The sequence below is a fragment of the Mastigoproctus giganteus genome, chromosome 3 (genome assembly GCF_048544385.1).
Source record: "Mastigoproctus giganteus isolate SK-2022 chromosome 3, ASM4854438v1, whole genome shotgun sequence".
In the NCBI taxonomy this organism is placed as follows: Eukaryota; Metazoa; Arthropoda; class Arachnida; order Uropygi; family Thelyphonidae; genus Mastigoproctus; species Mastigoproctus giganteus.
Genome location: NC_143577.1, coordinates 227,200,604 through 227,210,760, shown reverse-complemented (window position 1 = coordinate 227,210,760; position 10,157 = coordinate 227,200,604). Strand labels below are relative to the sequence as shown.

The window sequence follows — 10,157 nt, the reverse complement described above, 5'->3', positions numbered from 1 at the left end:
GAACTTACCACCTTATTATATTACTGTACATAAAACTATTATTATTGCAATAAAGATTTCTTAATTAAGGATTGATGAGATTAATTGCACATTTGGCACTACGTATCTGTGTGTGTGCGTGCGCACGTTGTGGATGGTTTTAGTGTCTTATAAGGAACAGCGAGTGTTATTATTGAGTCTGGACGATGCCTTTTGTTCGTGGAACTGGTACAATCTTTTGTGCTTCTAATCTGTATCGGTATTAATGAAACAAATCTTTTGTCTCCATTGCTCGGCTGAGTTATTGTGTCGGTTGTTTTTCTTTTAGTCCGGTCTTTATTCAATCATAGATTCTCCTTTCGTTTATTGAATTCAATGTGCAACTCGATAGAAAGTTCCCTTTTAATTAAGTTATCAGGGTATTGTTTGCCCATCCGGTAAATGGTGTGACGTTCCTTTTGAAATACCCTCAGTGAAGAGGAGGATCTGTTTACATCTGAAAGAATTATGCGCGCGTGTTCCTTTTAAGGATAAATCCAATATCTTCACTGAGGTTTGTTTTATTAAGCAATTTGCTCTATAAAATTTCGTAAGGGTACGATATAAACCGTGTGTTGCTAGGCAACGTTGGAAAATCGAGGGAGGTTTATTGTCGTCTTCAATTGATGCTCGGGCAAAGATGCAGATTTTCAACGTTGTTTATCGCAGAGTGTTAACGTGAGGATAGTATGTCCCAATTAGGCTTAAAGTTGAATGAGTTAGGATCTTTGCGTTGGATGGGGGAACTCTTATCGCTGTGATGCATAAAAGCTTTGAAGAAATGCCAGACTTAGAAACATAATTAGCTCCAGAAGAGTGGTACTGATGGATGAAAATTGATCCAGCATCCTTTGCTGGAAGAACAGGAGTTTCTGGAGAGAAAAAAATAAGCAAAGAAGGTAATTGTTAAGAATAATAAACTTACGAGAACATTGACCCAAAGAAAATTCTAACCGCCATGGATCAATTAGAAAATCGACCAAAAAGCAGAAAACCCATTTCATGCATTATGTATTTATTGCGAAACTTCTCTATGTCATTTGGATTAGTTCCAAAAAGCAACTCCGAGAGATGTAGTTGGCTAAAAGAAAATTTCACGTTTAAAAATCAGCTTTAAATTGGTTGGTGAATTTCGAAATCTATATCGTTGACGATTTAAAAATTGTTGATTAGTTCGAAATGGGCTATTTTAGGAAACCCGAATGTGTCGATTTTAAATCTGAAAAGATTTAATGCAAATTAAATACAAAATGTATTTGTTTATTAAGATGATTGGTGACATTTGGATTTGAATTTTTGTTGATTGCAATTTACGGGAAATATGAAAGAAGGTTGTTCCAGAGAACAGAAGTAGAGGAGATAAATGAGGGAGAGAAAAAGTTGCATCAAAGTGAATCCCTAATAGAGATATGTGATCTTGTTTAGACATCTCATTGTCATCGAAGAGGAGCATAGAGATCGTTGCTTAAAGAATTTGTGGTGGATATTCGAGAAGCTGAAAATGTTTTAGCAAGTCAAGGTTTCTCAACTAGAAGCTGGAGTTCAGCGTGTTATTATCAGGAAATCTATGAGTGGGATATTCTGACTGTGGAGGAAGGTTGTTAATATAAAAGAGGAAAAGAGTGGGAAAAAGAACTGAACCTTGAGGAACACCAGCCTAACGAGTTAAAGAATGGAGAATTATCTACCATTATCTGCAGCGAGCGGCCAAAATAAAACTGGCCACCCATTTGCAAAAAGCAGAAAGAAGGCCATTAAATAGCTTATGTAGAAGTCCTTGGTGCTAAATACAATCAAACTCTTTCAAAATTTCAAGCGAAACTGCTTCAGCCTCACCGGACTGTCCCATCTAAGTTTTCCAAAGATGAGTAACATAAGCCGATATATCACCACTGGGTTGCCAATGACAGAAATTCATATTGGCAATCTATCAGATGGAAGAATCCAAAGTAGTGTAAGAGTTGGAGGTTGATGGCTGCATCACTTTGCAAAGAGAAAAGGTAAGGGCAATGGGATGATAATTGGATTGGTGGAACTTGTCACTCTTTTTATGAAATGGCTGAATATGAGCAAATTTCCAAGAAGGCAAAACACCAATGGAACAAGAGAGTGTAAAGAAACGAGACACAACAGGAGCACAGGTTTTGAACACAGGTGGTGAATTTTCACCTGGGCCTGGAATTGTCTTAACTCCAGGTCCAGATGAAAAATTCTTCTGACATCATTCTGAAGGAAGACCACAGGAGGAATTGAGTGAAGTGTACTGAGAATGGTAAGCGGTGGTTTATCGAGATCGTCAAAGATTAATAATCAATCCAAACTACTGTTGCGAGCTTTACTGCAGTTAGAAAATGAAGCCAGACATTTGGATATAAGCCAGTTGCAATATGCTAGATTGTCTTGAACAGCTTCAATATATTTATTAGAAAACACAGGTTTAGATAACGGTGGAATGTGGACTTAATCTTTAAAAGAATATTCCACAATCATTATCTGAGCAAAATTGGGTTCGGAAGATTTAAAACAATAAAAACTGTGCACATGTATAATGAAATATTATGAATATAAACAGTAGAGTCTCGATAATCCGATCTAAACAGGACCAGGGACAATTCGGATTACTGAAAATTTAGATTATTTGGAATAATCAAGTAAAAAAAAAGTCCATTTTGTGATTTTATTTATTAAAATTAATATAAAATTATTAAAGTAATTAAAAACTAATGGAATTATGGAATTATTTAAAGAATACTAAGAACAAACACATATTATTACCCTTTTATTATACAATAAAAAAGCCCATAAAAATTCCTCGAGTCATTGATGGGAATTGAACACCGTCCTTTTCCACCAGATGAGGGAGAAAGGACTTTTTCCCCTTAATAATTGTGAAAAGAGGAACTAAAACCAGAGGCAATTCGTGAGGTATCGTTAAAATCATTGGGGAAGGATGCCCTTCCTTTTCCATCGTTAAGAAATGGGCAGCAGAATTTAAATGAGGGTGGGAGAGCCTGGAAGATGACCCACGCTGTGGAAGACACGTAACGTCCATTACTCCAGACGTTGTTGACAATGAGCATGATTTGGTGATGAGTGATCGAGGGGTGACAGGTCGGTACATTGCCATCGTCTTGGCATCTCATCTGACTACACGTACCACATAATAACAGAGGTTCTCGTTATGAAAAAGATGCCAGCACGATGGGTCTCAAAGTTGTTGACAGCAGATCAAAAACGCATAAGAGTTGTCATGCGAAGTGAATATTTTGCATCGTTTTCAAGCAGATCTAGCAAATTTTCTTGAAAAGATTGTGACCATGGATGAGACGTGGGTCCGTCTCTTTCAGCCAGAGACTAAGGAGGAGTCCAAACAGAACAGTGGAAATATAGCTCTTCTCCTCTTGCCAAGAAAGCTAAATCGATTCATTCTGCTGGCAAAGTGATGGCATCCGTTTTTTGAGATGCTGCTGGAGTGTTGCTGGTGGATTCACCTTCAGAAAGGCCAAGCAGTCACAGGGGCATATTATGCAGACCTTGAGAGGCGTTTGTTTGAAAACATCAAAGAGAAACGTCGGGGAACTGAGCAAAGCCGTCTTGTTCCACCAGGACAACACACCCGCTCACAAATCTGCCATTGTCACACTGCACGAGAGCGGCTTTGAAATCTTGGACCATTCCCCATTTTCGCCAGATATAGCACCATCGGACTTTCACCTATTTCCTAATTTGAAAAAATACGTGGCTAGCGTCCATTGTCCCACCTACGGTGATGCCACTGCTGAAGTGGATTCATTCCTAGAGGTCATAGCGCAAGAGAAAACGGAAAATAGAATACTGTTTCCTTGTTTGTTGCAATCAGGAAAACTGGCAAGGAGGAATTATAAGTGGATGGCATTTGAAAACTTTCTATTATATAAAAAGCTTTTATCTAGTCAAGCAGGAAGTTCTCTCTACCACAAAGGTATCCAGCATCCTTTAAACTTACCTGGTCTCATTTGTTGTATTAAATCATGTTCTTGGTGAATTAGTCGCTCTCAGGCGAGGGTACCATGGTTTTTCTCCCGGAAACTCGGGTTTTTCATAAGATGGGATCGGGTTTTTGATGGTTTTTCATCCAGCGAACAGATAATCGTCCTCAGAACACAAGAAATTTACAGACAAGACATGGAGCAATATGGCCCTGGTGGTTGATGTTCCTAAAGCCCTATTACAACAACTAGCTTGTATTTATCCACCACAGTGCATAAACTGCAACATCGAAGCTTATTGTCCAGCATGTACTCATTGACTGCCCCATTGACATGCTATTTACCAAAAGTGATGTCACAATTGTAAATTTTATAATACCATGGTAAAAGGACACAAGACTTAGAAGAATATGTCACTATTAAATATTAAAATTACTACGAATGTCCCTGTTATTGAGGGTTTGGGGGTGTAAAAGAATTATACTCATGGCCATTGAAACACAACCACCTACCTAATAAAATGAACTCTCGGTCGGAAATGTCTTTTATCGTACATTGGCATGGTTGCTAGTAGATCACCAAACCTATCCAGAGATACTGTCTTCTCTACTGCCTGCAGGGGGGCGCTTCGGTGGTCGGTCCCATGCAGCTCTTTCTACTTAACCCCACAGATGTTTCACGAAGGAGAGCTTTGAGAAGTTGCGATCCAAGAAACAGCCTGCAGTTTTCTGAATGTTCTGTACACCACATCTGCAACACCAACACTGACTTCATGGTTGATTGTTCAACAATATTCGAACAGTCCACAGCAGTCAGATATTGTTGAGGCACAATTCGCTGGTAGAATATCTCGAAAGACTGCCAACAAAACACTTCTCAAACAATGACGCAATCTGCATTGTCCGATACATCCATGATGGATTTCCTGCTTCTTTCCCAATATGTTTTAGTTTCTTTCTTTTGCACGACGACCTCTACAAGTTGGCAGTCGATAAGAAATATAGGCAGAACATACTCGATCGACTTCCTTCTTAGGACCACGTCACAGGACGTTAGAATCTGCTCCCGAGGACCTGTCCATCAGTGCCATGGATCCATCACTCCAGTGTTCAAACCTTTCTTTAGTCATAATGCTGTTTTTTTTTTTATTCTTCTCATCTTTGTTTATGTTGTGTTATTCCTTTTAAGTAAACCCCTGTCTTGTAGCCGTGTAGAGCAATGTGCCTTCTGTATACAATAAAGAGTTCTTCTTTCTTTCTTTTCACTCACTTTTAGTCCCGCTCTTGTTGTCTCTAATATTCCTCCGCCTGTTTGGTATTCTCTTTCTTTTCCATCTAACTTTGTTACTGCTTCTTTCTTCGTCTCTACTTTCATTTTCTGTCTCCTTTGCCATTTTAAAATTTCATCTCCATCCATCTTTCGTCTTTTCTCTCACTTTGCGTTCCCCTAATTTTTTCTTCTTCTTCAGATTTTATGTCTCTCCTTTAAGCGCTGCTCTTTGCTTTATTTCTTGCCTCTCTCTCTCTCTCTCTCTCTCTCTCTCTCTCTCTCTCTCTCTCTCTCTCTCTCTCTCTCTCTCATTTTATTCTTGTTTTTTTCTCTTATTTTTTGCCTACCTATTTCTCACCATGAAGTTATTTCTTTCATTCTTTACCTTTCTCGACTCCCTTCCACTCTTTTATCTTTCCTTTTCCCCTGCTTATCTCTTTTCATCTCTCTGTTTCCACCTTCTGTATCCTCTCTCTTTCTTTTTCCACCTTTCGTTCTTTCTTTGTCTTTTTCTTATTCCTCCTTTTTGTCTGTTTGTCTGTTGTCTGTCTTTCTTTGTCATTCATTTATCAAATTCATTCTCATTCATTGCCATTATTTCCTTCTCTCTCTCTCTCTGTTCCTTCCTCCTCTGTATTTTCTCCCATTTCCCTTTCTTTGTTTCTCTTTCTCTTGTGCTCATCTCTCGCTCTTTCTTTGCCTTTCTCCTATTCATCCTTTTTGTCCATCTCTCTTTCTCATTGTTTCTCTCTGTCTTTGTCTTAACTTTTCTGCCTCGCTCTCTTTATCTTTATTTACTTCTCACACACACACTCTCTCTCTCTCTCTGTTTGTGGATCTCTCTCTCTCTCTCTCTTTCTCTGTTTGTGGATCTGTCGCTCTCTCTCTCTCTCGTTTTTCTTTCTCTTATTTTTTACCTACCTGTTTCTCACCATAAAGTTCTTTCTTTCATTCTTTACCTTTCTCGACTCCCTTCTTCTCTTTTATCTTTCCTTTTTTCCTGCTTATCGCTTTTCGTCTCTCTGTTTCCACCTTCTGTATCCTCTCTCTTTCTTCTTTCACCTCTCGTTCTTTCTTTTTGCTTTTTCTTATTCCTCCTTTTTGTCTGTTTGTCTCTCTGTCTTTGCCTTTCTTTGTCGTTCATTTATCAAATTCATTCTCATTCATTGCCATTATTTCCTTCTCTCTCTCTCTCTCTCTCTCTCTCTCTCTCTCTCTCTCTCTGTTTCTACCTCCTGTATCTTTTTTTCCTTTCTCCCTTTCCTTGCTTCTCTTTCTCCCATCTCTCTTTCTGTATTTTCCCCTCTGTCTCTCTCAGTGTTTTTCTTTCTCTCTTCCTGTCTTTGTCTAATTATTTTTCATTCATTTCTCTAATTCATTCTCATTCCTCGTATTTATTTCCTTCTTTCTCTCTGTTTCTTTCTCCTCTATATTTTCTCCAATTTCCCTTTCTTTGTTTAATTTTTTTTGTCTTGTGGCTATCCCTCCTTCTTTCTTTGCCTTTCTCCTATTCATCCTTTTTATCCATCCCTCTTTCTCAGTGTTTCTCTCTGTCTTTCTGTCTTTGTCTTAACTTTTCAGCCTCGCACTCTTTATCTTTATTTCCTTCTCACACTCTCTCTCTCTCTGTCTGTGGATCTGTCTCTCTCTCTCTCTCTCTCTCTCTCTCTCTCTCCACTAATTCATTTTTTCTCTTCATTTCCATCCTCCCATTGTTTCTCCTTCCAGAACACATTCCTCAAACGTGCATTGACCACGCAGTAGCCCAAAAGACACCCACATTAACACCCGCTCTTCTGGAAATGTCCTTCCACATCCCGTTCTTTCTCCTCTTCCTTCCTTCCTCCTCCCTCATAACTCTTCCCTATCTGTCTCCTCCGGGTTGTTATGAATACACGTGTATCGCTATTTGTGCCGTAATTTCAACACGCTTCATATTCCGGAGAATCGCATTGTGTGCTCGTGGTGGCAATCGATACCCCTTCCTTCCCCCACCCCCATGATTAGGCCATTAGATCGTGTGCCAGAAGGGAGGTGAAGCAGTCATCTCTACAACAAAAGCCGTCCCACCCCCCCGTGTACTCGATATTTGTGCATTCGCACTCGTGTAGCATCGCTAATGACGCCATGGCTGTTTACATTTTGCACCGATGGTCGAATCATATCCGCGTTAGCAAATCGTAATGGCAAATTGTAGAGGGAGCCCTCGTCGAGCCGCCGTCCCTTCCTTCCAACGTGGCGCTCGGTAGCCTGATCGCCAAGGTTTCGTCTGCACGGCAAAGGCGGTATTATTGATCGCAAATCGTTTAGCGTAGAAGAAAGCTCCTACGGACAGCATCGACAGCGAACCTAGCGGAGTCAAGGGCCCCCGCCGAAAGCGTCTGACTATCGCTTTTTCGAGGGACGGCTACGCGCAATAAAAAGCAACCGAAGAACGTCTTCGAGAAGATCCAGCAAACCACCCTGCTTCCAGAGACCACTTCGGCATGGCGAGTGACAATAGACTCCTTTGTAAGGCCAGCCTTCTCCTCGCCGCGATACCTCTGCTCCTCCCCACCACCAGCGAGGCAAACGACGACGCTACGAGACTCTATGACGATCTAATTAACGGATACAACGCTTTAATACGACCCGTTGGCAACAACTCCGATCGTCTGACGGTAAAAATGGGGCTTAAACTATCCCAGCTGATAGACGTGGTAAGTTCGTTTCTTCTCAATTAAATCCCTTTCTCTTTTAGATCTCCTAAGGAGTCGTGGCAACACCAGCGCCTCTGGTGGTTGATATATTGCATATTTAGAAAAGGGGGGGGGGTTGTGTTATCACCTGTGACCAGACTGCTTTTTTTTAATAGTTTTCCTTCGGTAGATGTGGGGTAGATGCTAAGCCTAAAAGATAGTTTTAAACGAATAGGAAAGATCATTTTTTTTTTTTCTTCTTTACTTCCTGGTTTTTTGTTTATCTGTAAATAAGGCGATTTTTACCTTAAAAGGAAGTCATGTTAAATACCATTTATTGTGTTTTTATAAATTAGTAATTTTTCTTAGTTAGGCTTAATAAATCCACTCTCTGTTTCTCCTGTGGGGTTCTTGGAAGAACATTTTTAGTGGGCAGTTACCTCAATCCCAATTACTGAATCTGAGCACACATTCCACCAACCTTCTTCGTTTTATTTCTAGATATGGGTTGATAAATAAAACCTGCATTGTACCATCTACAGCTTTCATGCGTTCTAAGGTTAGTTTGTCTCTTTAATGGACAATTGAGAATGCAAATTCATCTGGACGATCAGTGTATTTATTAATTTTATAATGAATTGTCAAAATGCTCTTACCTTTAAGTACAAACCTTTACAAGAGAGAAAGATTGTACCAGAGAAAATAGTTGGATGCCTTTGGAAACCATAATCCTCCTTTTAGACATAAATTTGCATATTGTACTCTCATCGGTTTTATGGATACCAATTTTCCATCTCCAAGAAGAGAGCCACACATCTTGATGTCCTTACCACCACCTCAATTATTGCATACAAAATCCATCGCACGGTTCTTCCACTTTTTTTTAACCAGAAAAACTCTTCAAGAACTTGAGTTTTTAATCTAAAAGAAGCTTTGGATGTTGTTAGAGATTTTACAGCGAAATGGCAGTTGAAGACCACAATTCTCCAAACCAAATAGATAAAGTTACCACAGAACACAAGCAATTCACATACACAAACGTACTGACCCCTCATGGCCTACGTTTCCCTGTAGAAAAGATCTACTACAACCAACTAGAAAAAACTTTACGGATAATTGTTAATGATGATGTGTTTTCTGCGCTTTCACCGACTCTAGTACATCCCACGTTAACTTGAGAGTGACGTAGTGCGTGCTTAGGTTGTATTCAACCGCACTGAAGAAATAGTTAGCACATTAATTTGCTTCTTAAAGATTTCGTCTTGTCTCAAGGGTTGCTAATTTTGTCTGGCTAATATGAATTTATATGATTAATGATTAAACAAATAGAATTATAATTATATTAATTAACAATATTTAAATTATATGGGGTTAGGAGGACTATCCTGTCCTCTTTCATAGAGCAGTGTGAAAAAGCACATAAAAATTCCTGGCCTCATTGAGGGGATTCGGACCTAGGTTTTTTTCTACCCGGTGTGGTGAGGATGGGGATTATATCCACTGTGCTACACGTGAGAGTAACTTTTTTTAGGCGCGCTAGCATGTTTATATGTGCATATGTGCCTATTGTTTTCACCATGTCCGTCAATCCGTCCGCATGTAATAACTTGACTTCCAGTTGATGGATTTTCATGAAATTTTATATTTGGGCCTTTTAAAAATATTTATTGAGTTGCTACAAATTACATTAAATCAGACCAATAGAAATCCGATAATTATTATTTATTTTTCCGTACAATTTGTATGGAAATATTTATATATTTTTCGAATAAATTAGTTATTTTTATGATGACATTGATTAATTATTTTGTTATTTTATTTATATATAACATAAAATGAGTAAAAATAAATAAATCCCAAATATAAAATTTCATGAAACTTCCCACTGAGAGTTGTTACATGCGGACGGACATGATGGAGACAATAAGCGCATTTCGTATATGTGCAAATGCGCCTAAAAAAATAAAATAAAGTTGAGATGAAAGATACAAAATACAGAATTACCTCAACCATATATTGCGCATGCTCCAAATGAATCATAGATGAACCCTTTTGAATAACATCTATATTGAGTAGCCATTTTATTAGGTGCAGGACCCTTTCCATGAAACAGATTGGTTATACATAACCGGTTGATATGTAGGGATGCTGTTCAGTGCTGGAATGGGTAAGACAGCATGGTAGACAGTGCTGAACGCGCCAATATGAGCGAGCTCAGGAACAC

General features: G+C 39.0%; 1 protein-coding gene across 1 annotated transcript in view; it reads left to right on the top strand.

Moving 5' to 3' along the window:
• The first annotated feature begins 7,595 nt into the window (after positions 1-7,595).
• LOC150088804 (acetylcholine receptor subunit alpha-like 1) overlaps positions 7,596-10,157 on the top strand; it is a 65,383-nt gene continuing 62,821 nt past the window's right edge. The window contains exon 1 of the mRNA XM_090370907.1: positions 7,596-7,954. Coding sequence (XP_090227033.1) covers positions 7,742-7,954 — 213 coding nt within the window. The 5' untranslated portion in view covers positions 7,596-7,741. The remainder of the gene's footprint in view (positions 7,955-10,157) is intronic.